At 37.9% G+C, this 26,843-nt stretch overlaps 2 protein-coding genes across 2 annotated transcripts; both read left to right on the top strand.

The window, feature by feature from the left end:
• The first annotated feature begins 4,178 nt into the window (after positions 1-4,178).
• On the top strand, positions 4,179-23,821 carry LOC6037023. The gene is made up of 3 exons (XM_038256450.1): positions 4,179-4,882; positions 21,401-22,206; positions 22,263-23,821. The coding sequence occupies exons 1-3, from the start codon at positions 4,869-4,871 to the stop codon at positions 23,519-23,521; spliced, it is 2,079 nt and encodes a 692-aa protein (XP_038112378.1). The 5' UTR covers positions 4,179-4,868; the 3' UTR covers positions 23,522-23,821.
• A 1,262-nt stretch (positions 23,822-25,083) lies between these two features.
• Positions 25,084-26,012, top strand: LOC6037024 (rRNA-processing protein UTP23 homolog). Its single transcript, XM_001846935.2, has one exon. It carries the CDS (start codon positions 25,222-25,224, stop codon positions 25,990-25,992), a length of 771 nt encoding a protein of 256 aa, XP_001846987.2. The 5' UTR covers positions 25,084-25,221; the 3' UTR covers positions 25,993-26,012.
• The last annotated feature ends 831 nt before the right edge of the window (positions 26,013-26,843 follow it).

The raw sequence follows: 26,843 nt of genomic DNA, 5'->3' as shown, positions 1-26,843 counted from the left end.
ACACACACTCATACACAAAACCAACAACCACTTTTCCTTGAACCCTGGCAACGCGAAGGATGCCTCTTCATACCTCCCAAAAACGAAAACATTGCATTTTCCTACCCACCCCCTCCCACCTTCGAGAGTGCATCCTTCTTGGCGCGAGGTTAAGAACATCCTTTGCTGATAAGAACCCGAGAGAAAGAGAGAGTATTTTGTTCTCTTGCTCGCTTGCGGTTTGGTTTCCATAGCAATAACTGGAGACGCTCTCTCTGAGCTTTTCCGGTCGGAGCGCAGAATCCGGTATTGTTCTCTGTGGAATGATTATCGACGCAGGAAAATGCATTTTTAATAGTTTTCAGAAGATTGCATGTCTGTTTCCATTGAAATTCCTATCATTTTTTTTTTACAAAAATATAGTTTTTGAACCCTGGTTTTGAAAGCAGATTTTGCAGATTTGGTATTGGTAAAGGCCTGAAGTGAGTATTTTTATAACTAAAATACTCAATCTATTTATTATTTATTATATCCATTGAATAAATTTACTTTAACAGCTCATATGTTTGCATAATTTGAGCTGTACATTGCATGCAAAGGGTATTTCACGGGAACCTTAATTTCCAAATATAAATATCATCAAAATTCCAAGGAGCGTGAAAAATGTTGCAACAATTGTGAAAATTTCATGTTAAACGGAACACTACGCTTTGTTGTATATTTTATTTAGCCTGCTCTTTTAAGTCATTATAAAAAAGATGTTTTTATGTAAATTTCTTAATATGACATTATCTATCGAATAGAACGTAAAAGCAAGTGCCCAGTGAGCAATTTGTAAAAATAATTTTGCAGGGAATGAAATTGCAAATACTTATACTTTTCCTGTCATTCTTGAACGACGAAATAGCCCACTTTTCTGTACCAAAAATAACAGAATCGTATAGCAACACTTTTTAAAATAAATGTAACACTTTTCAAAATACATGAAAATTTGACTTAAAATTTTACTCAAAGGGTGTTTTTCGGAATTGCAAAAAATGTTGTATAGAACTCGTTGCAAAACTTGATTTTTTCAGCGCTCTTCGTATTTATCCAACTCGATGAACCTCGTTGGATAAATGTACTACTCGTGCTGAAAAAATCTTCTTTTTGCAACTTGTTGCATAAACTACTATTTTGCAATTCTTTCGTGAAACTACTAACTTTTCCTGTCATTCCTACCATTCCATTCCATTCGGCTTACTTTTCTCTACAAAAAATAACAGAATAGAAATTTAATACCTTTTATTACCACACTGAAATGTGTGCTGAAAAGTAACATTCTTCAATATTTTTTAATTTTGAACGGTGAATTTACTCAACAAATGAAAGTTTGGCATAAAATATCATTCAAAAAGCGTTTTTTTGCAATTTCGTCGTGAAACTACATACTTTTCCTGTCATTCTCGAACGACGAAACAGCCCACTTTTCTCTACCAAAAATAACAGAATCGAATAGTAACCCTTTTCAAAACAAATGCTGAAAAGTTCTACTTTTCAGCACTGAAACGGATGCTGAAAAGTTGAACTGGTTTGGAAAAGTAAAACTTTTCAAAAAATAATAATATTTTAACGATTCATTAACTAAATATATGGATAAATGTCAGACTCGTAATGATTTGGAAAAGAAAAAATTTAAAAAAAAATATTTTTTTAAACGATTCATTAACTAAATATATGGACATTTCCTAGCCGGGACCGTGGTGTAGGGGTAAGCGTGGTTGCCTCTCACCCAGTCGGCCTGGGTTCGATCCCAGACGGTCCCGGTGGCATTTTTCGAGACGAGATTTGTCTGATCACGCCTTCCGTCGGAAGGGAAGTAAATGTTGGCCCCGGACTAACCTAAAAAGGTTAGTTCGTTAGCTCAGTCCAGGTGTAGGAGTCGTCTCCCTGGGTCCTGTCTCGGTGGAGTCGCTGGTAGGCAGTTGGACTAACAATCCAAAGGTCGTCAGTTCGAATCCCGGGGTGGATGGAAGCTAAGGTGTAAAAAGAGGTTTGCAATTGCCTCAACAATCAAGCCTTCGAACACCTAGTTACGAGTAGGAATCTCGCAATCGAGAACGCCAAGGCAATGCTGTAGAGCGAATAATTTGATTTTTTTTGATGGACATTTCCTGGGTGCTGAAAAGACAGAATGCGTAACGTGATTTTCGAAAGCTCCCAACTGCTCCTCACTACTACAAGTGCACTACTGCTGTAAACATAAACAAAGTAGAAGGCTTTGTTCAAGCTCAAGCGTGACATATTTTTTGCTGCTGAAGTGACTTTTTTTGAAACATTTTGGATCTGTTGATGTTAAAGTTTTCGCTGAGAAATTAAGTGCTTCGCACATTTTATGTTCGTAGACTAAACGATGGGCTGCCAAAAGATGGTTTTTTTTATTTTCCACGTGACGAAAAATTACATCAGAAGTGGGTGGAATTTTGTGAACCAGAAGAACAGCCGAATGGAAGTTCCGAGATTATGTGTCTCTGTATCAAGATTTGTTGACTTCGAATACCTCAAAAGCTCGTGTCATTTTTTAAATACTGACCAAATAAATTATAGATCGATTACAATACTTGCCACTTCTTCGTATCATTTTGAAAACAGTAAATTGGTTCCGCTTTGACAGTTCTAAATTGAGGCCGCTTTGCGAACCACTATTCTGCACCCATTTCCAGAGTATTTTTTAAAAGGTCCTACAAACCAAATTTTCAATCTTTTGCTTTTTGGGTGTTTTTGAATACCCCTGACTCAACCCGGTTCTAAAAATACCCAAAAAGAAAAAAAATAAAATTTGATTTATAGGACCTTTTTTAAAAAAAAACTCTAGATTTGACTTATAATTCTGTTCAAAGGGTGTTTGTCGGAATTGCAAAAAATGTGTTATGGAACTTGATGCAAAACTTGTTTTTTCATCACTCGCCGTATTTATCCAACTCGGTAAACCTCGTTGGATAAATATACAACTCGTGCTGAAAAAAAACTTCTTTTTGCAACTTGTTGCATAAACTACTATTTCGGAATTGCATAAAAGTTGTAAGCAACTCGTTGCAAAACTTGATGTTTTCAGCACTCGTCGTATTTATCCGTGCTCGTGCTCGAGCTGAAAAAATCTTATTTTTGCAATTTGTTGCATAAACTATTATTTTATGCAGGTTTCTATTGTGAAATTGGCTCAGAAACACGAATTTGATGAAATTCTGACCAGCAAATCGAGCAAAAATTGACACCAAAAAATTCACTTAATTAAAAACTGTATATTTTATATGTTAAACTACATTCCCAGTTTCAGATGGTAGTCCTAGATGTTTGAAAATTATGCTATGTTTTTACTAAAATGTCAGTAATTCCTTTTTGGTTTAGCCAATTGGGATGCTTTATCCTTCAAATGCAACAATTTTTGAGCGCTTTTAAATGCATTGTGAACCTTAAAATTTAAATAATTTTATTTTAAATGAGATGAGTCTCTTAATTCAGAAAAATTAATGTAAAATTTAAATTATTTGCTCTATTTAGTTTATTTGCAATCAAATTTGCTTGTTTATTTTTATTAATTTTTCTTTTAATTTAAAAATTATGTTTCAACTTCATTATTGAACATTTTTAGTTTGAAATTCTTTTTTTTTGTTCAAAATTAATATTTTTTTCCGGATAAATTATTTGATTCACATCAGAAAGCATAATTTTCCATTTAGCAGAAATGTGAGGCATAAAAAAAGCTGAAGTTTTGGCATGATTTTTTAATCTATTTATTGCGTTTAATTAAAAGTTATGTATATGTTTTGATTAATCTAAATAAAACTAATATTGTTCGAGGAATCAGGTAGCAAGACAGCAGTTTTAATTCTTCGGAAATATTGTTCAATATAAATGCAAGCCAATTTATTAGGTAAAAAACCTTTGCAACAAAAATAAGTAACATTTCACAGAGAAAGCCTTCTCTCAACAGAGAGCATAACACAAAAGAAACAATTTGGAAAGGGGTGACGGTGGCTGCATCCACCGTTCAGTGGAAATGGTTGTAATTTTCTAGGACTTTTACTTTTCGTGAGCGTAATAAAGTGCATCCGCGCGAGTATTTTTGGAGAGGGACCAGGAAGTAAGGAAGGCAACGAGTGGTCTCCTCTCTCTCTGCTAAATCCGCTCTTGCAGGATGCTGCTACCAGTTGGAGGCTGGAGCTCGTCCTGAACGGTTGTGGCGCTAAGGATTTTTCGACTTTTCCACGACCATCCTTTTTGTGTGTGCCCGCTGGGCTGGAAACTAACTGGCTCTCAGCACATCGCCGTCTGCAGTAGGGACCTGTGAGGGATGCTGGCACGGATTTAGAAGTTAACATTGTTACAAGAAATGTGATTTAAATCCATCAGAGTGTGTGCTTTTTGAGTGCGGAAAATAAGGCTTTCCAGGTGGGGGCTTGGAATTATAATGGAAAAACATACCCCCAGGGGCGGAAGGAAGAATTTTCCCAGGAAATAACGAAGCAAAAAGGGCAAACTACTAGAGTGTGGGGCAGCACAAAAATGTACGCAATGATAACGACCTCGTAGACGCCTTCAGGGCTGGAAAAAAGTATTTTTAGCGCAGAGATTGTAAGGAAGAGAGAAAAAAGTTTAAAATGAGAACATTTTCCTTCCGCACGGTGGAAATGTTGAATTGAAAGGTCCTTTTTCACCCTTTTTCCACATGTGAGTGAGTGCCAATTAGTCGTCGACAAAATCAGATCTTCGGGCAGGGAGTTTGTATTTACATTCAGCCTTGAGCTTGAGCAGTATAGTGTGAATTAAGGGGTGGTGGTGATACAGAATCAAGAACCTTGCCTCGCTGGATACGCCTGATACACTCTCGCAAGGCGAGAGCACAGCACATGACGAAGACAAGGTGAGTTGGGAGGAGGAAATCGAAATGAGGGAAAAACAGGATCAGGCTGGGGTCGTCGCGTCGGGAAATCGCTATCGCCGGTGGTGGGTGTTGGTAGGGGACGACTACAGAAGATGCTGTTTTGAACGTGAGCTAGAGAAAGTGGAAAACAAATGGAAGAAAAAAAAGGTTGAAAATTCTCGTGTTTGATTCAGTCAGTGGTGTGAAAAGGGATCAATAGCCGGCGATGGAACGTGCTTCGGACGGAGAAGAGGATTAATTCTGCTAACAGAAAATAATCTCTGCCTTAGTTGGATTTTTATATAAACATATCTCGACAATGTTCACTTGTAAAATAAATCTTAAACTCAAGTTAAAAGATGAAAAAGCTGAAAAGTTCATCATTTGAATGCTGAAAAGTAGAACTTTCAGCCCTTGTATCAAAAATTATTACTTTTCGATTCTGTTTTTTTTTTGTGTGCAGAAAAGAAGCTCGCTTCGTTCTTCATGAATGACATTAAAAGACAGGAGTTTCAGTTTCAGTTTACAATCAATTGTACAAGTTTTATAAATAAATATTAAAATTACCTTTCTATTGAAATACATATTTTAAATAGTTTAAAATCAATTGTACATGTTTATCAATACATATTAAAATTTTCTTATATTTATTACTATGTTTTGCCTCCTGATTTTAAAGACATTTATGAAAGGGGTGGGGGGGACATTAAATAAAAATTTTAATAGTCTGTTTTTTAATAAGTTTTATCATGTTATTGAAATTTTAATTTTTAAATGTGCGACAAAGGTCGAAAGATATAAGTTGGGCAAAAGGTCAAAGTACAAACGGTCCAAGGTTGTTAACGATAAAATTATCGAGGCTCGATAACGATAATCTGTCATTATCGTTATTTCGTTATGGACGATAATTATTTTTTTAAATCTTTCTAAAATCGACTTAATTTAACTATACCATGTTAAATTTTGAATGCTTCCACCAAGAATATATATATTGAAAATCTAGCAAGTTGCACAGTAAAATACATACTCAAAATTGAAAACAAAATACCGTATTTTTTTAAAAGTACTCAAATTTTAATAATTTGCAATATGGGTATTAAACGGAGTGAAATTTGTTTTGCTATTTCCCATTAAAAGAGTTTTTTTTGAAAATACTAAAATTTTCACAAAATACCTATTTTTTCGAAGGTACTCACATTTTCATAATTTGTTATATGGGTATCAAACGAAGCGATTTATTTGCTTTCTTTTATTTTATTAGGCCGTTGCAAATATTTTTCAAAATTTATGTCCCCCCCCCCCTTCAAAACCGGTCTTAAAAATCAGGAGGCAAAAAAAATCAAAAATCTTCAAAATTTTAAAGGATAAAGAAGTCTAACCAACTGAAAACAATTAGAAATGCATTTTCCTGCGTTTCAAATCATATTTAGTATGTCTGGGATCGGTCAAAAATATTTTCATTTTTTGTGGAATTCCAATGTACGGCACGGCAAAAAGTTTTTTCTTCGGCAAAAAAAAAATTTTTCAATACCGTAAAACGGGGTGACTTTGATAGCCGGGGTGACTTTGATAGGTTTGCGATTTTTCCGCAAAATGAAGAGTACGATTAAAATACTCAATGAATGGTTTAGAAACATACTGACCGTGGTAGAGAAGTGTTCAAAGTACCTCAGAAAGAACTTTTCATAAAATTTTGACAAGTTTAAAAAGTTAGTTAACTATAGTTAAGAAAATGTTGATGAAAGTCATTATTTTGAACTTCTCAAAGTGTCATGATTTTCGCAATGAACATGATTTTTAATCGGAAAACGGAATGTATTTTCGGATTCTTTGGACAATTTTTCACTAGGAGAAGGTTAAAAAAGTTTGTAAATAATAAATAATATGTGTTTTTGAAACACAATTAAAAAACATCTCCAAATTTATAGGCAATTTCAGTTGAACAAATTTCGTGTAAAATGTGATAACTTATGATTCGTGCTTTGAATTCAGTATAAAATGCAATATAAATCGATAATTTCATAAACAAAACTAGTTTTAACAAATTTCATGCAAAATTCCGACTTAGTAACAATTTTACCTAAAATTTAGATGTATTTTATTAAAAAGCATATAAACTTAGTCAACTAAATATAAACATTGATTTTTTTTCTTAAAAACTATATCAGCTATTTTAGTGATGGTACATTTAGCGTACAAATATAGTTTGAACATCTTAAATATGATTTTAACAAGAAAACGTAACTTAATCCACCTTTTGGTGGTTGGTGCCTTCCTCTCATTTATAGAGTGATTACAATCCCCTAAAGTGTCCACATGGTTTATGGATCTCCCCTAACGTGATCGCAGCACCTAAGAGGTCCTAATAAAAATAAGTGACGAGTAAAAAAACAGACTTCCTACAGACTTTTTGTCAAGATTATACAGACACCGCCTTTCAGGAAAATGGCATCCCTCTTCAAGGCTTTTTTCGTGGCGATCAGACGGGACCATTTGAGGTTATGTAAATTCAGACCATTTTTTAAACTACTTGTAATTTTAGATAAGTGAGTCAGATCTTGAAAATTCTTAATCCACAAGAGAGGTCTTCTCATAAGCTTTCTAAAAATATATAACATGTGAGGGTTTCATGAAAAAACCACCCTTTTTACCATAATTTTAATTTAATATGAAACAGTTTTTTTAACATAACTTTTTAAATACATGATAAAACTGCATGAATTTAAATAGCAACTTAGGGGACGTTAAGACGGATCGATTAAAACCATTCCGGCCAAAATCGGTTGAGCCTATGACAAGATATTCCAGTGACATTGATTTGGTACACATGTCTACATACAGCCAAACACACAGACATTTGCTCAGCTGGTGATTCTGAGTCGATATATACAAATGAAGGTAGGTCTAGGAGGTCTAACTAAAAAGTTCGTTTTTCGAGTGATTTTATAGCCTTTCCTCAGTAAAGTGAGGAAGGCAAAACTATGACTATCAAAGTCACCCCGGAATTAAAACTAAGAATTTTTAACGTAACTATTTTTCTAAACATTATTGAAAAAACTTTTTTTCCGAAATAGTGCATGGACTTTGTGTAGTCTACCCCAGTACAAGTTTAAAAAATAATAATCTTGAGAAAAACCTTACCTGTTGGAAAATATTCTAAAAACAAATTTAAATCCTATCAAAGTCACCCCGGTTTACGGTACTTGGTTATTTTGAAAACTAATGATTGCAAAACAACTGAGCATTTTAAAACACTTTTTTCATTCAAATGTTTAGACCATGCCCCCCCCCCTCCCCCTCGACACCGACTATAGTCGAGGGACATAAACTTCAAAAAATATTTGCAGCGGCCTTACAGTTTTTTAAAATAAAATACAAAAAAATCACAAATTACCGTATTTTTTTCGAAATGCTAATTTTTTTTAAAAATTTTGCAAAATTTGCACAATTCTAATTATTTATAAAGCATGAAAAATTTTGCTTGTTTAGAAAATTTGAGAATTTGAAAATTATGACAATTTGAATATTTTCGAAAAAATACGGTAGTGAGTGTATATTTTACTTTGAAACTTACTAGATTTAAAAAAATATTTATTCTTAATGAAAGCATTGAGAGTGTAACATGATATGGTTGAACAAATCTATTGTAGAAAGATTTTAAAAATAAATTATCGTCCATTATCGGCGATAAGATTATCGCGGATAGATTTATCGTCCCGACGATAACGATAACCATTTTTGTTATCGTCAGACGATAATATTATTGATTAAGGGGTTACATACATGTAAATCGGCAAAAATGTCAGAGGTTGGTATGAGCGAACGCTTACATTTTTTGTAAATTTGTTTTCAGGGCATTGAAATATACATTTTCAACTTTTAACAGCACAAATTTGAAGACATTTGATTGTATCTTTGCCGAGATATAGCTATTTGAAGTAAGCAGTTTCAAAAAAACGGGTGCCACGATATCTCAACACTGTTTCGACCAAATCGGCTCAAATTTTTTGTGAAGACTCGCTAAACCGGTTCCGTGTGCATGAAGAAGGCCGATTTTTACAAAGTTTATTTAAAAAAATATTTTTGAGTTTTTCATATTAAAAATCGTCATTTTTTGATTTTTGTATTTTTTTAAAAAGCAAAATTTCAAAATCCGGCTTCGTCACGCACACGGAATATATTTTGAGAGTCTTCATTCCAAATTTCAGCGAATTCGGTCTATCCCATCTCGAGATATCGTGGCACCCGTAAATCAATTATGTGTTTAGAGAAAAACGCTCACAAAATTTGACAGTTCGCTTTGCGCATGGCAAAATTTTAAACTTAAATCGTCTGTTACTTGAATCATGAAATATTTTCATGAAACTTTCAGGAGTGATTGGAAATCATCTTTTTAGTGGAATTAACAATTTTGCCGTAATATGAAATGTTGAGATTTTCTACATGTATCAACCTTGAAACGGTCGAATGAACAACAGTTCGAAAGTTGACAAAATTTGAATGTTGTTAAAATTAAACCAGAATTCTTTCGATAATTGCAGGTAAAATAATGAGGTTATTATTTCCAGTTGGAAATATTATGTGTTTAAAAAAAAATCAATTACCGTAAACCGGGGTGACTTTGATAGGTTTTCTATTTGTTTTTAGAATATTTTCCAACAGGTAAGGTATTTCTCAAGATTATTATTTTTAAAACATGTACTGGGGTAGACTACACAAAGTCCATGCACTTTTTCGGAAAAAAAAGTTTTTTCAATAATGTTTAGAAAAATAGTTACGTTAAAAATTCATAGTTTTAATTCCGGGGTGACTTTGATAGTCATAGTTTTTCTTGTTAAAATCATATTTAAGTTGTTCAAACTTTATTTGCACGCTAAATGTACCATTACTAAAGTAGCTGATATAGTTTTTAAGAAAAAAAATCAATGTTTATATTTAGTTAACTAAGTGTATAAGCTTTTTAGCAAAATACATATAAATTTTAGGTGAGTTTGAGTGCGAGCTTTGTCGGAGGATGACAGGTTTGAGCCTGCGCGTCCTCTGGCAAAAAAATCAGTGAAAAAAAAGGAGAAAAGAAGAAGAAAAGGCGGAAGCGTCGGTCTCGTTTTGGCGGGGTCAGTTTGAGTGCGAGCTTTGTCGGAGGATGACAGGTTTGAGCCTGCGCGTCCTCTGGCGATAAAATCAGTGAAAAAAGGAAAAAAAGAAGAAGAAAAGGCGGAAGCGTCGGTCTCGTTTTGGCGGGGTCAGTTTGAGTGCGAGCTTTGTCGGAGGATGACAGGTTTGAGCCTGCGCGTCCTCTGGCAAAAAAATCAGTGAAAAAAAAGGAGAAAAGAAGAAGAAAAGGCGGAAGCGTCGGTCTCGTTTTGGCGGGGTCAGTTTGAGTGCGAGCTTTGTCGGAGGATGACAGGTTTGAGCCTGCGCGTCCTCTGGCGATAAAATCAGTGAAAAAAAGGAAAAAAAAGAAGAAGAAAAGGCGGAAGCGTCGGTCTCGTTTTGGCGGGGTCAGTTTGAGTGCGAGCTTTGTCGGAGGATGACAGGTTTGAGCCTGCGCGTCCTCTGGCAAAAAAATCAGTGAAAAAAAAGAAAAAAGAAGAAGAAAAGGCGGAAGCGTCGGTCTCGTTTTGGTGGGGTCAGTTTGAGTGCGAGCTTTGTCGGAGGATGACAGGTTTGAGCCTGCGCGTCCTCTGGCAAAAAAATCAGTGAAAAAAAAAAAGAAAAAAGAAGAAGAAAAGGCGGAAGCGTCGGTCTCGTTTTGGTGGGGTCAGTTTGAGTGCGAGCTTTGTCGGAGGATGACAGGTTTGAGCCTGCGCGTCCTCTGGCAAAAAAATCAGTGAAAAAAAAGGAAAAAGAAGAAGAAAAGGCGGAAGCGTCGGTCTCGTTTTGGTGGGGTCAGTTTGAGTGCGAGCTTTGTCGGAGGATGACAGGTTTGAGCCTGCGCGTCCTCTGTCAAAAAAATCAGTGAAAAAAAAGGAGAAAAGAAGAAGAAAAGGCGGAAGCGTCGGTCTCGTTTTGGCGGGGTCAGTTTGAGTGCGAGCTTTGTCGGAGGATGACAGGTTTGAGCCTGCGCGTCCTCTGGCGATAAAATCAGTGAAAAAAAAGGAAAAAAAAGAAGAAGAAAAGGCGGAAGCGTCGGTCTCGTTTTGGCGGGGTCAGTTTGAGTGCGAGCTTTGTCGGAGGATGACAGGTTTGAGCCTGCGCGTCCTCTGGCGATAAAATCAGTGAAAAAATGAAAAAGAAGAAGAAAAAATCGACGAGCTTCATCAGTGAACGAAAAAATTCAAAGAACTGATACACAAATGCCTCTTATTTACCATTATATACGAGCTGATCCCTGTTTTGCCTGAAGGGATTGGAAGTTTAAAGATAGTTCGAGGATCCGTCTGGTTCTTGTTCTATGTTTAGGCGGGGCCAGACAATGCCCAATGACCTCGGAATTGGGCCGCTAGGATCTCTGCCATTCTGAAATGGGTCATTGGAAGCAGCGCGAGGGCTGTCACCACCTAATACCCGGGACTGAGATATGTTGTATCAGCATAAACCAAGTCTGATACAAACTATTCTTTCCCATAATTTCGCTGCCGGCCAGCGGGTATTGGATTGGACCACACACACACACACACAATACATATAAATTTTAGGTAAAATTGTTAAAAAGTCGGAATTTTGCCTGAAATTTGTTAAAACAAGTTTTGTTTATAAAATTATCGATTTATATTGCATTTTATACTGAATTCAAAGCTCGAATCACAAGTTTTCACATTTTACATGAAATTTGTTCAACTGAAACTGCCTATAAATTTTGAGGTTTTTTTTTTAATTGTGTTTCAAAAACACATATTATTTATTATTTACAAACTTTTTTAACCTTCCCCTAGTGGAAAATTGTCCAAAGAATCCGAAAATGCATTCCATTTTCCGATTTAAAATCATTTTCATTGAGAAAATCATGCCACTTTGAGAAGCTTAAAATAATGACTTTCATCAACATTTCCTTAACTATAGTTAACTAACTTTTTAAACTTGCCAAAATTTTATGAAAAGTTCTTCTTGAGGTACTTTGAACACTTCTCTACCACGGTCAGTATGTTTCTAAACCATTCCTTACGTATTTTAATTGTACTCTTCATTTTTCGGAAAAATCGCAAACCTATCAAAGTCACCCCGGCTATCAAAGTCACCCCGTTTTACGGTATATAGAATTTTTTATTACAAAAAAAGTATTTGTAATGATGTGTAAACCCTTCAACCTTAACTATTTGTGTTTGGATTTTTTTTTAAACGGTTCCTCTATACTGAAACCCATTTCCAATACTATTCCTTAAATTCGCCAAACCATATTTCCACATGAAATCCCACACCTGGCCGAAGCATCAGCGCCAGCCCGCATTGCCATTACGAGTAGAAAAGCAAATCGACCGTGCAAAAATCTTATAGTGTTGAAATAACACGCGTTCCTAACCTTCGAGTGCCCTATGGGAAATATGGCCATCCTCACTTCCGGCCGCAGTCCAGCCCCCCTCCATCAGAATGTGAAAAAAGTGAATTGAGAAAAAGGATTACCACTTCCTTCGGCATCAGCAGTCAACACGAGCGACGGGGGGATCCTTTTTGACTCGCAGGATCACACCCGGCGTGGGTGGGTCGACGAGGGGGGGATTATGAGCTTTTGGAATTTATTTTCCAGCTTGATTGAAAAATGGTACCCCGTCTGGAGCGGACTCTGGATGGTGTATTCATGTGGGCTCGCTCTGCCAACTATCTGTTGGGAAAGTTTCTTCATAAAAAGATCTGTAATTAGCTTTTCTCGGAATGCTGTTATTGGAATCAGATCTGATTCGTCTGATCCAGTTATTTTGGGAGATTATGGCGATTTAATAATCATATCTTTGGCTACAGGAGTTAATAAAATTCTTTGCTTCGTCTACCACTTCTAAAAAACTTAATTCATTTGGACAGTGTTTGATAGTTGTGACAAATCAGGTGTGAAGAACCACAAATCGAAACAAATTGCAATCTTGACAAAGTTGTCTGCAGTACGTCAGGTCTTTGATATCATCCAATCAAACAAGACGAGAGAAGCAATTGAATTGATCCACTGGGAGATCGTTGAAAACCGTGAACAATGTCAACGAACATAGTGTTCCTCTGCATTGTCAGCGCAGATGTTGCGGTGCTGCAAGTAGCAACGACTAATTAGATTCATTGTATGACGAAATCGAATTAATTTATTCTTTGATTGGCGTGTCGTTCATGGAACGATATGAGTTGTGTGATTTCATAGAATTGCAGTAAGGTTGACCGATTGTACCAGATCCCTATATGACATGATTGAACACCAAAGAAAAAGATTTTTTTGAAAAATACAGCTGATTGTTACCTGAAGGTTAGGCAATTAGACATATCTTTAAAGTTTTTGTCGCCTAAACAAATCGGAGGAATTTATGTTTGAACTTGATTCTATTATTCCTAAAAGCTGCTCATTTGATTTAAAATGCAGAGAAATCTCTTTTTACGCCAGACGTTACGCTTTTCTAATATTTCGTTTTTTTTTTCTGGAGCGATACAACATTTTTGCAAGCATTTTTTACGTTTTGTGTAGAGTTACAAAACGCTTTTTGAAGCTAGCAAAAATATTGTAAAGTTGAAGAGAAATAGACGAAATGAAAAGTGACTTCGCGTAAAACGAGGAATATAGTTTTGAACGATTATTTTTTCAATGCTGTATCAAACATGGATTGTTACATTTTTTTTCTCGTGTTTCAAAGGCAGTTTTAGAGCATTTAAATTAACGGGTTTGGGTTTGTTTTTTTGGAGTAGCATTCTAATATTTGCTTGTATTATGTTTTGTTTTAAATTTTCAATTTGTTTTCAAGCCTCTTCTCAAAATCTAACCATTATCTAATATATTTTGTTTAAATTTTCAGCAATTTTAAATGTTTTCAACACTTTCCAATCTTTTCAGTTGCAATATGGGGTATTTGTCCCTATTTTGGGCCTAGTACCTATTTTGGGTCTACCAAACTCAATTCAACGGAATTGTGCATTTCACCAAATCTGGTACCGTAATCTGGGGCGAATCGGGACTACAGTCTGAATAGGGACAGCCGTTTTTAGAGCACTTAAAGCTTTTAAATTTGGAAATGGATGTACACATTTTGTTGGTCTGAGTCTGTTCTATCCGAAACCAACCAGAAAAATCAAAATATTGTGCTCCAACATGGTTAAAACTGCTGTCCCAATTCGCCCCATGTGTCCCGATTGACCCCAGTTTACGGTACTTGAGAATGATACGTGCTGTATCTTGGCGGGCAAAAATAATTCTTTTTTCCTCTTAAATTAGGAATAAAGCAATAAATATATCACTCTTCACTTTTTTCTTGGCAAATTGCTACTTGCCCATAAGGTCCAAAATTTTCACCACATTTCGATGCCCGTGTGCTCTCTTCAACTATCTAGATAGGAATCCCAGCAAGCTTAGTACAAGAGAGCACATCGGCATCGATTTGCTTACCGTTTCTTGACACTCAGCGTCACGGCTTTCATCGCTCAGCACACGAATAAGAGCCATCCCCCGGATATTCAACCTCCGGCAATGTGTTTTTGTTGATTGGTTGCACAATACCATTGCATAAACAACCACTAAACTGTCACCAAATCAATAAAATAACTGATTAAAGTTACATCGTCCATCTCGGAGAGCATGGCTCTATTTACAGTCCTTTTGACACTTCTACAAATTGTGACAGTGTGTGTGCGCTTTTCACACGCTACAGTCTTTCTTGCATATTACGGGCTAGTTATTTGGCTACGCAAAAAATGTTTAAATATGATTAAAACTCATGAATGAATGATATAAATTATGTCCATGCTAATTATGCACGTAATGCAAGTGAAATCAACCATTCTAATGTTGGTTTGTGGCTTAAAACATCACAATGATTTAGCATGTTTGTCGACCGAATTTGTGCGGCTGTACTGTACGAGCTGGGGCTGAACCGTACGTCAAAAAAGTTCGCCAAGTGCTTCGAGATTTCAACCAATCAGAAGGTAGGTCGAAAAAGTAGGCTCAAAAAGATTGTATCCTAGGAGCAATAGACCCAAAAAAGGGACAAACAGTTACGACAAACAGGGCAACGATATAAAGTATTTTTATCAAAAATGTGATTAAGTACGAGCATTAGCATTAAAACCGAGCCACGTAGCCTAGTGGTAACGCTTCCGCCTCGTAAGCGGTAGATCGGGGTTCAAATCCCGGCTCGGACCAACACAACTGGTGATCTTTTCCCTTCTGGATTCGATTGCTTAGTAAAGGGAAGGTAGTGTATCGTCACAAACTGGGCCTTATCACGACACCTTAGGGAGGCGACCTATGGAATGTTAACATTAACCTAAACATGTTAACATTAGTTGAGTGAAAAACTGCCACTGAATCCGCTTTGTAAATGCCGGCCCCGATACTCTTCACGGGTGTTCCCCTCAGGAATCCTCTAGACATTCTTACAAATCACTGGAAACAAGAATCGTCCCGATTGGTTGAGTAATGCCCGAGAACCAGCGAGTTGAAGTTACCGTTCCAACTTTTTTGGGAGGCTTGGGCGTCCGTGTAAGTTGGACATGCGTTGGGCGTTCCAGTGTTAATGGCACTTCTCATTCATTTAATTGAAAAAAAAACTATTTTGCATTTATTCATCAAGAAAAATGTAAGTCAAAAGATTTTTATCATTTTGTAACACTATTTGATATTTTTCAAAAATAATAACTTTAGTACTAAATTTTGCACCATCATAAACTCTAGCGCAAAAGATGCCCTTTTTGTTGCCCTAAAGCACATATTTTTTCAAAAATTTAAGAAATAGGTATTTTGGGAATTCAACTTTTAATTATAAAAAAATACAAGACAATCACTAAGTATATTTAAAAAACTCATCTTCATTATACAAAAATGTTATAATTTATTAAATTTGTACATACATTTTTCCAAATTGTCATGGGATTTTTAATTTTTCTAAATGAATTTGACTGTTATTATACAAGCATTTGTCTATTGGACCTTAAATTCTTCAACTTTTTGTCACACAACTTGGTTTTAAATGTGTCCATAGGATTCATGTAGGTTTACAAAAAAGAGAGAGTTTAGGTAGATTGGAAATAAAAAGATAAGTAACAAAAATACTCTATCCTCAATCCTAACGTAGAATCAAGAATGCCTTTTCATCATTTGACTAACAGGACCAAAAACTTCGTTTTCTAAAAGAACTATCCATGTTTCTTCCTAACTAATGAATCTTTTCTTATTCCCAATGTACTAACACTTGGCTTTTCCATGAGTAGCACCCGTGCTCTCAATAGTTTCGTTATCACAAAGCAATAACCATAAATTGCCGCCGGGGTGACACAGTGTCTGGTGGGGCGGGGTCTTTAAAAATGTATCACATGAAAATTGAATCCATAATTGCCTCTTTCCTTTTTCTTCCCAGCTTGTTGATGACTATTAATTTGCGAAAGCGTTTTGCTCGGGGCCTCCGGTCTGCCTTTCTGATGCTGCAAATGTGCATTATTTGTTGTACGCTTGCAGTACGCCAGAGGAGCATCATATGCTAGCTCCAGATTGTGATAGACGACGGGATGTTGAAAAAGAAATTAAAATGAAAAATGTGACAAACTGCTAAGCACATTAAACAACACAAATCGTTTTTCCCGGCGCAGTAGGAGACGGGGAACGGAATTTTATGGCGGCCGACATTATGGCTACCGCCATTATGGCACCGCTGACAGTTGCCTCGGGAAGAAGCTTTCAAACAATTTATTTTCCGATTCGGGAAAAAGGGGTTGAACGTACGAAAACAAGCATCTTACATGGCAATAAGGAGGCCTTCGGGGATCGGAACCATGTACGAAGAAGGTACATGGCATAGTGATAGTTTCCAGCGGAACGGAAGTACAACTAGTACCGGCTGAGCGATGTTCGCCTTGGCTTCGTGCCAGATGGAAGTTTACTGATTTATACTGCACGTGCCAAAAATAGTTCCGTGCGGCTGCAAATTGAAAAATGGCTTTCAATTTGGCTTCTGCCAAAGGGTTCTACAGAGGATGCACACTGTACTAGAAGTAGATTGGTAACACCAGTAATATAATACAGAAAATGTTCACGTAGTAGTTTGCTTTACCAGTGTATGACTTCTATAGAAGGTGCAATGATTTGTTAGTCCGGAAAGTGAAAGAGAACAACATCCGGGTCGTTAGGCGAAATACATTTATGGGACAGGGTTGTCAATTATCATACAAATAATTTGACATCTCTCTGCACAGAATTAAGCATTCCAGCATGAATTCCATTAACGCTGTTGGCAAATTACCCCATCATGCGAAAAGGGCATGATGACTGCACAGCAGGATGCTGCAGGAAATTGCTCGTCAGGCTGCTGCTCTATATAGATCGATAAATGTTAGACATTTTTCGGGGTGAAAGTGAAATTGCCACTTGTGTATGTTTGTTGGCGCTGGTACACCATGTGCGTATTTCCTCGACGACATGACAGGGCCATTTCTGAATGAAACGAACTCATTCGGTTATTCACAAGGAGATCCTTACGAGCTATACTCCCTTTCCACCTCATAACGCATAACGATGAATTAGAATAATTTATGCTTCAGTAAGATCATTCGATGGGATGCCCTTTTCGAATCGCTTGGGCTTATTGTTGTGTTTTTGCTTTTTGTTTGGCGCGATTGAAGAGAAGGGATGTAACTTTAACTTAGTCACACCTATATTGTGCTTCTACACTGTTCCAACCTAATGAAGACGATCAGTACATCGTGACAAGTTTGACTAGCTGCACGTGCTTATATCTGAGCGGTTGCGAAATCAATTGAAAAAGTGTAAATTTGATTAATCAACTGTACGTTTCTGAACAACTTTTAAAATGTAACTAGAATCCTGGTGAGCTAAATTTATTTCATGAGGTAAGACATGTAGATTTGAATTGCATTGTAATAAAACATCAAATGAAAAGATCAATTATTGATGGCAGGTCAACCCTGATTTCCTAGACAGGCTGCCATTTTTTTTTGTAAATTTTTAATGTGCTTGTTGTTGTAATTTACGCAAGAGAATCATTGTCTACATTTTCGCAAGTTATTTCGCGTTTTTTTTTAATTTAGATGAACCTTTGTCCATGCAATTTTTATGTCAAACGAAGAAATTTTGCATCATTAGTTTTCTCATGCAAGTCTCCATACAATTTTACGGGCTATTCATAAAACATTGCTACAAAAATATATGAAAATCTGTATCTTGAGATGAAATTTTCTGATCGATTTGGTGTCCACTACAAAGTGGTAGACTATTATTAGAAATATTCAGAAAAAAGGTACACTCTGAAAAAAAAATACCCATTTCAGGGTGATCACTAAAATCCCATTTTCAAATTCCCGACTTTTCCATAAATTCAAATAATAGACATTTCTTATCTAAAAATGATTTGAAACGAAAAAATATCTAAATGAATTATAACAAATTAAACTATTGACAATTTTCGTAAAATTAGAAACTTGATTATTTTTGTTTAGTTGGTTAAAAATGATTTTACAAATTTCATTTTTTTATTTTATATTGGATGAATTCTTTAAACATATTATCATTAACTTAAATATAAATTACTTGATTTTTTTTAAATTTAATTTTTTTTCATGTTTTCATAACGAAAATAACTTTCCACTTTTTTCTTTCAGAACGACTTTGTTCGATATTTAAGGATTTCATTCGATATTTAAGTTTTCCGATAACTAAAATCAAGCTAAGTCTATAGTAATTTACTCATACTCACAGAAAGTTCAAGGGAAACATTTGTAAAAAAAATATCCATCGCAAAAGTTAGTCGTAAAGACGGACGAGGTGATATCAAACCCAAAAACCCTATTAGGGCACAAAAAATAAAAAAAAAATATTGGAAACGACTTAATGAATTTAGTTAAACAATTAAAAATATTTACCGCAAAAAACCAAACTCAAGTTTAAATATTTTTTCAAACATTCAATCAATTTGACAAAATGAAACTAGAATCATAACCGAGATCATAACTTTACGCTGGTCATAATCGTTAAAATAAGGCATTATTTTTATATTAGTTTTTCATTAACTTCGTTCTAAGGCAGATGCTAGGCCAGATGTTTTGTTAGATATACAAAAATAATAAAAATCTTTTGTTTCATAAAAAATATCATGAACATCTGTGTCAAATGCATCCAACATTTAGTAGGAATATTTATGATTTAAATAACTATAAATAGATTGAAATTGTGAATGGAACCTTAATTTTTTTTTTATAAAATATTAAAATTATTTTCAAAACAAAGAAAATAATTTTCTAAAGACTATGCTTCGGATTTCCAACTTTTTGACAAAAAATCCCAAATTCCCGACTTTTTCCCGACTTTCCCGATTTCTCGACTTGAGTGGCCACCCTGCCATTTCTTTATTTACCTTTTTTTTAAACTAAAGGTTGGATTCCCAAAATACCCCCAAAATATTTTGTTATTAAATTGTTTTTAAGTGTTTTATGGGACACAAAAAGACATCTTTTGGTGAAAAATGTTGAAAATGCGGTCAAAAAATTTCGTTTTGGTCATTTTTATGTCATAATTTTCGGAAATTTTAGAATATTTCGTTTTTTTTTAAATACTTAACGAAGGAATGAAACTCCGGAAAATGGAAAAGCTGAGGTAATTCCGTGTATTTTTTTTCTGGGATTTTGAAAATGGGTGATTAGTTTTTGAGATATAGTCTCACCAAAAATTCGAATCGATGAAAATGATTTTTTCTAAGTGTCAGCTTACTAGCCTTAGCCTGTAACCGACGACGCTGTAACGATATATCCAAAACTATTGGTTCCAATGAAACTTTTGTGAAATTTGGTGATTTTTCAATACAATTATCAGCTGTTGTTTCCAGTGTTAGAAAATTACACTTTTTTTTTTAAATTTTCTGATCTTTTCAACAAAAATTTGTAATTGAAAAATTTAATATCCAGCATAACAGATCGTAATTGAGTCCGTTTTGCGATGCCTGTCCGTCGGGTCGCATTTTTTTTCGCGTCGTTCGTCGACGGTAATTTTGTCGGGTGAGTGCGTGCGTGTGTGTGTGTGAAGGTGCGGCTTGCTCTGGTTGTCACGATGACAGTTAAGGCAGTCCGTTTTGTGGTTACCTGTATGTTTGTCTATTCCTTTCTATTGACGTGGCTTTTTTTCTTTTTAGTTAGATTGTATAGTTCAAATATCGCGATCGTCTTTTTCGTTAGTCAGTCGGGTTTCTTTGTTCAATGATTCGCGATTGTTTCATGGGAAGATTCGTTCTTAAATGCGTTAGCATAATATAAATTATATTTGACCTTTCGTTTCCCGCGAAATCACCTTTTAGCATTATAGCTCGTAAAGCACGGTGACAAATATTGTTTCAACGCGATTGTTCAAGTTCTTCAGATAACTCATAACTCATCAGTAATTAATTGGTCGCTCATCTTATAAAAACTTAAAAGTATAAATAGTCTCAGGCCAACTCTACGTAAATGTGTTACGCTGAGTATAATATTTCACCTTTTAATTACACACAATTATGATTCTATCTTTCCACAGCCGGCTGTCTAAGATTAAATCATTTGTGCTAAACTCAACACCAAATAACCGGGAATGGTCTCATCCGCATCATCCGATTGTTTGCCTTGAGAATACATAAAACATCACCCTATCACTCAACGAAATTCATTGATTATTGGGCCACATCATCATCCTCTATGATGAATCCTGGCCATTACCCTTTCCCACTAACAAAATCCCAAGTAGAAGTAGTTTTCCGGCACACGCGGGGGTGTGGATATCGTATAGAACCCACCCTTGGTAGCAGCCTGTGCTAACTAACATTCCCGTCCCGTTCCCTCGAGATCTACAAACTGACATGGCGGGCGCCGTTGGTGGCCAATGACTGTTTCCTATTAGCAACGGCTCTAGTTTTGATGATCGTGATGTTTTATCTTTTCAGCGCATTCATGCATGCTGTTGATAAGGGAAACATTATTTGATCGTTGAAGCGTATGACCGGTTGTGTTGATAGGATATTACGGTTCTGTTCAGCAACGGAGAAGGACAACCATGGGTGGTCTCTCATGCTCATGCTCATGCTCCAGCATAACAGATCGTAATTATCGCTCTATTTTTTCTTAAAAATGTTTTGGCGGGCCGAGGTAACCAAACGGCATCTAAAATATATCCAATAAAATTGGACTAGGTATATTTTTCCTCCTTCTAACAGATAAAAAAAAAGTGGGAAAACTTGAAAAATCGGAAGCATTTCACATCGTAATTCAGGTTTCATCTCAAACTACCTTTTCTGCTTTATATTCAGAATTATATTAAAACAAGGTCAACGTTGTCACTCAACAAATAATGAACCACAAGTCGATCAATTTTCCAAATAATTCTAACATCCTTCTTCATCTGCTCTTCTCCCTTTCCCCCGTCACCAGGATCATGCCAAAGGGTATCGACTACCGCACGCTGATGGCACGTGGCAACCCGTCGTCGTCACGCGCCAGCGTGCACACGTTTAAAATTCCGTCACGAAAAGCGCGTCTCAAGCTGGCCCTCATCCTGGTCAGCGTGGTGGTGGTATTTTTGTACAGCCTCAGCCTGCCGTGGATCGCCGGTGGTGGCAACGGGAACGCGTACTGGGAGGAGTTCTTCGTGACCAAGGATGACGAGCAGCACTTTAACTACAACAGTTCGTACTTTGTGAACTCGGCGGGCTGTAAGATGCCCAGTTTGCCCATCATGGACGACAACATTCAGAAGTTTATGCAAAAGGCGGACCCGTTGAACTGCACTCCGGCGTTGATCCAGAGTGATGCGAACTCGATCTGGTACCAGCTGACGGAGGAGGATGTCGAGAAGCACTATGAACTGGCGAATGCCAGCATGATCCAGTGTTGCTATCGGCCGTTTGAACGCAAGTCTAACAACGCGGTACGGATCGTCGGCCAGGAGCAGTGCTTTGGGTATGGCGAACGGGCGGAGATCGCCAACGAGTTCATCGCGGTCATTTGTACGCACCCGAGTAAGAGTTCAATCTTCTATCGGGATTACTTTGCATTTGTACCGTTGAAGCCGACGGTGGAGGAGCGTTGTGAAGCGACGAGGAACGAACTGGACGCGAAGTTCGGGAAGGAGGAAGGCAGGCTAAGCGTCATGATTCTGGGCATCGACAGCGTGTCCAGGTTGAACTTTCACCGCCAGATGCCGCTGACGGCTGAGTTTGTGATCGACAAGTTGAAGGGTAAGATTTGGGGATGATTGGTGTAATAAATCGTCTGAATTTATTTTCTCTTACAGCGGTTGAAATGTTTGGCTACAACAAAGTCGGAGACAACACGTATCCTAATCTTGTTCCAGCGTTGACCGGACTGGACGTGGAAGAGCTCGCAGCGGCATGCTATCCGTACTCGAATAGTACTTTCGATCTGTGTCCGTTCATTTGGCGAAAATTTGCAAACGCCGGCTACCGAACGTTTTACTCCGAAGATAGCAGCACGCTGGAGACGTTCAACTATTTGAGAAAGGGCTTCCGCGAGCAACCTACCGATTACTATTTGAGGAGTTTCTTCCGACAGGCGGACTCTTCTATCGGATACAATAAGAAGGTGAACGCCAAACTCTGTCTCGGAGGTCGGAATCCAACCCAGATCTTGGTTGAGTATGGCAGGAAAATAGTCACAGCAATGAAGAGTCGGTTGAGCTTCTCCCTCTTATGGGCTTGTACGATGACCCATGATCTGCTCAACTATCCAGCGCTTGTCGACGAAGACTACAGGGGACTGCTGGAGCACATGGAGAAGGAAGGATCTCTCGACAAGACAGCGGTCATACTTTTGAGTGATCACGGAATCCGATGGGGCAGCTACCGTAACACATATCAAGGCATGATGGAGGAGCGTCAACCGTTTCTCCATCTCATTCTTCCACCGTGGTTCCAGCAAAAGTACCCAACAGCGTATCGCAACCTTCGCAAAAACCGTCAACAGCTCACGTCACATTTTGACCTGTACGAAACGCTCAAAGATCTTGTGGACGTCACAACCCTCTCTCAATCCGCCATCAAACAGCGGTCGTACGAACTGCTCGAAACCAAACCAGTTCCCCGTGGAATCTCCCTATTCCTCCCAATTTCACCCAGCAGAACCTGCGAAGACGCTGGGATCGCACCCCACTGGTGCACGTGCCACGATCACAAACCGCTTCCAACCAACGACCATCGGGTCGTAACGGCCACCCGCTTCACCGTGACCAGCCTCAACCAAATGCTCAAAAAGTATCCCCAGTGCAGCACGCTCCATCTGTACTCGATCGAGGACGCCAGCCTGGGAATTTCAACCGAAGAGATAATCTCGAAAAAACCAACGAACCAGTTCAGTGACATTAGCGTCCGCTTTGTGACGAAACCGGGCGAGGCGGAGTTCGAAGCGACGGTCCGGATCGATTCCCACAATCAGTGCGCGCTGACCGGAAGCGTAAGCCGGACGAATCTGTACGGCAAGCAGAGCTACTGCGTGGATGATTACCGGATGAAGCTGTACTGCTTTTGTGCGAGATGAACAGCTTGAACAGCTCAATGGTTAGAACAACGGGTCATGGAAACTATTTTCTTCTTCGATATCGTACTCGTGTTAGATGGTAGGCTCGGAACAATACCCAATAATCAAAATACTTAACATAGAACAGTGCGCGTGCAGTGATTGAGTGATTGTGATCAGTAATACGCAGTGAACACACGTGTGTTCGATCATTTTGGTATACCACATGGAGAGTGAGCATTTTCTAGTTACATTCATTTTGAAGAATTTTTTATGTTTTTGTTACTTAAAGTGAATAAAACATTATTTTTTATCAATGTGGTTTTATTTTTTTCTGCAAAAGTTCGATTGATATTTTGAAGAATGTTAATACAGTCGACTCTCTGGCTGTCTATCTTCTCGATGTTAATATTGCTCTAGCTGTAAATTATTTTTTCATTCCCTTCAAGTAGCATGCTTTGATTATTCGTTCTATAATTTGATACCTCCCGCTCTCGACAGTCCCTTCAATATCGACAACGAGAGAAACCACTGTATATTTGACGAAATCTTCAATTAGTTCACCGTGAACAAAAACAGTGTAATGTTTTTACATTCTTTTGAATGCAATTTGTAGATCTGCACAAGACGTATACATTGCTTTGAAAAGATTGCAAAATGGACTCGCAATCCAAAGTTTCGCCGGTTCGAATCCTGAAGCGGAACGTTCCTTGGAGTAAAAGAGCCTTCGAACTCCTACCCTCTGAGAAATGTAACGCCCCGCCCAGCCTGATGGTTGAATAAAATCGGGCTGACTGTAGAGTCGCAACTCCTTGACTCCTTTAGACACGACATTCCGGACGTAGCAACATCGCTGCCGATCATTAACCTCCCAACCACCCACTGACCTCATGTCCGCTTATGTCGTGTCCTGTTCCGGATTCCGCCAACCGGTTCCAGCACAATTCAATCACACTCACACTTCCGCGCCAAACGTTCACTCTCAACAGTTACTGTCCACAGCGTAAACATAAACACGCGCCTTTTTATTTGTTCGCTGTCAAAATTAAGTACACACTACTGTAACAACTACACTTAAACCCCGATGGTTTGACACCAACTGTTGTCAAACGTACGGGGTCACTTTTTAGTTTGAACCCCTTTTACACGGAGTTCACACACACTAACAAACGTTTGTTTTGATAGTGTGCGTGAGGGCCGTGTAAAAAGTGACAGTTCGTCACTTTTTAGTTTGATTTTGACCAACCAACGGGGTACAAACTAAAAATGTGTCAAACGAAATAGTGACCAACCACCGGGGGTTGAGTGTAGTCTGTTTCGGGTTGTTTTTGTATAAACAATATACAGAATTTCATAAAACTTTAATATTCTGCCCTTCGAAAATTTCAGCCTTTTACCAAAATATCGAATTTGAGGTAATCCCGGAATTTCATCACATTCTGAAAATCCTGACTTAAACAATTATTACAAATTGATAAGCTCTCAAAGTTATCGATGCACCCCCCGTTTACCGCATTCTTCTGAAATCGACGAACAACATAGAAATTTATGCTGCACGGGCTTGCCTCTTCCCGGGGGGTGGTGTCAGCCGTCACGACCCGCAACGCACATGCCGCGTTTTGTTTACATTTTTTTTTCGTTGCGCGCTCGTTGTGACGTGAATTTGTTGCAACTTTCCTAACTTTTAAAAGAAATTTAACGAAAAGCAAGTGCACCCCACGATGAAGGTAACGAAGCACAAAAAGGCCCGCAAGTACATGAGCTTCTACATCAACAACTTTGGCTTCCGGGAACCGCTGCTGACGCTGATCGACGGAACGTTCTGCCAGGCCGCGTACAAGGCCCGGCTCCAGATCGAGGACCAGCTGAAAAAGTACTTCCAGTGCGAGCTCAAGCTGATCGTGACGGCCTGCATCATCACCGAGGTGGACAACATCGGCGGCCCGTTGGCAGCGGTTTGCCAGCTGCTGAAGAAGTTCCTCGTGCATCGGTGTGGCCACGAGAAGGCGCCCATTTCGGGCTCGGCCTGCATCAAATCGATGACCAAGACGTGCAACTACATCGTGGCCACCCAGGACCGGGGTCTGCAGGAGTGGGTCCGGTCGAAGCCTGGCGTTCCGCTGTTTTATCTGCACAACAATCTTGTGCCGACGTTAGTGCAACCGTCGGAGGTTAGCGTGAGGGCGGCGACCAGCAAGAGTGTGGCTCGGGTGCAGGTACGGGAGGTGGACACGCAGACGTTGACCAGTTTGAAGCGGAAGGAGGGGATATTGGTGGAGGAGGACGGTGGGAAGGACAAGATAAGGAGGAAGAAGAAGAAGGGCAAGAATCCGCTGTCGTGCAAAAAGTCCAAGAAGCGGAAGGAGCAGGGAACGGTGATGAAGGACGCTGTTCAGGACCATGCCATTGAGAAGAAGAAGAGGAAACGCGTGAAACTGGCGAAGCACGTGGTGGATCATTTGAAGAGTATGAAGGCGGGTGGAGACCAATAAAATTGTTGAGTTTGAAATAACGAATGATCTTTTCAATATAATTATGACATTCTTCTTTTTTCTCCATTGCTTAGGTTATGAATTTGTTAATGTATTTTGCTTAAAATATTATTAAAACAAGATAATAGTAGTTTATGCAACAAGTTGCAAAAAGAAGATTTTTTCAGCACGAGTTGTACATTTATCCAACGAGGTTTACCGAGTTGGATAAATACGACGAGTGCTGAAAAAATCAAGTTTTGCAACGAGTTGCTTACAACATTTTTTGCAATTCCGTAAAAAACGATTATTTAATGGAATTTTAGGTCAAACATTCATGTGTTTAGTAAATTCATCGTTCAAAACAAAACAATATTGAAAAATGTTACTTTTCGATACCAGTGCTGAAAAGTTCAACTTTTCAGCACCCATTTCAGTGCTGAAAAGTAGAACTTTTCAGCACTGTTATTGAAAGGTATTAATTTTCCATTCTGTTATTTTTGGTAGGGAAAAGTAGGCCGTTTCGTTTCTCCAGAAGGGCAGGAAAAGTTGACAGTTTCACAGTGGAATTGCAAAAAAAAAATTGCAGTACATACGTTACCCGTTCTAATCATTTCTTGAAATTTCGAATTAATGATTCTTCTGCAAGGGTTTTGATAGCAATCCTCCACTCGGAATCGCAAATCAGACGAGACGCAAACCTGCTCCGAAGCATTTCTAAAGGTTTCCACTACAGTTCAGACTCGATTTTCCAAAGGCAATTGACAAATTTTACTTCGGATAATCGAATCACAAAAAAAGGTTAAGGTTGAATATTGCGTAAATGCATGTGGTATGCAAACAGGCAATCAATCCCTCAAATTTTATTAAAA

The sequence above is a fragment of the Culex quinquefasciatus genome, chromosome 2, assembly GCF_015732765.1.
Source record: "Culex quinquefasciatus strain JHB chromosome 2, VPISU_Cqui_1.0_pri_paternal, whole genome shotgun sequence".
Lineage (NCBI taxonomy): Eukaryota > Metazoa > Arthropoda > Insecta > Diptera > Culicidae > Culex > Culex quinquefasciatus.
This window is presented reverse-complemented; position numbering and strand designations above follow the sequence as displayed.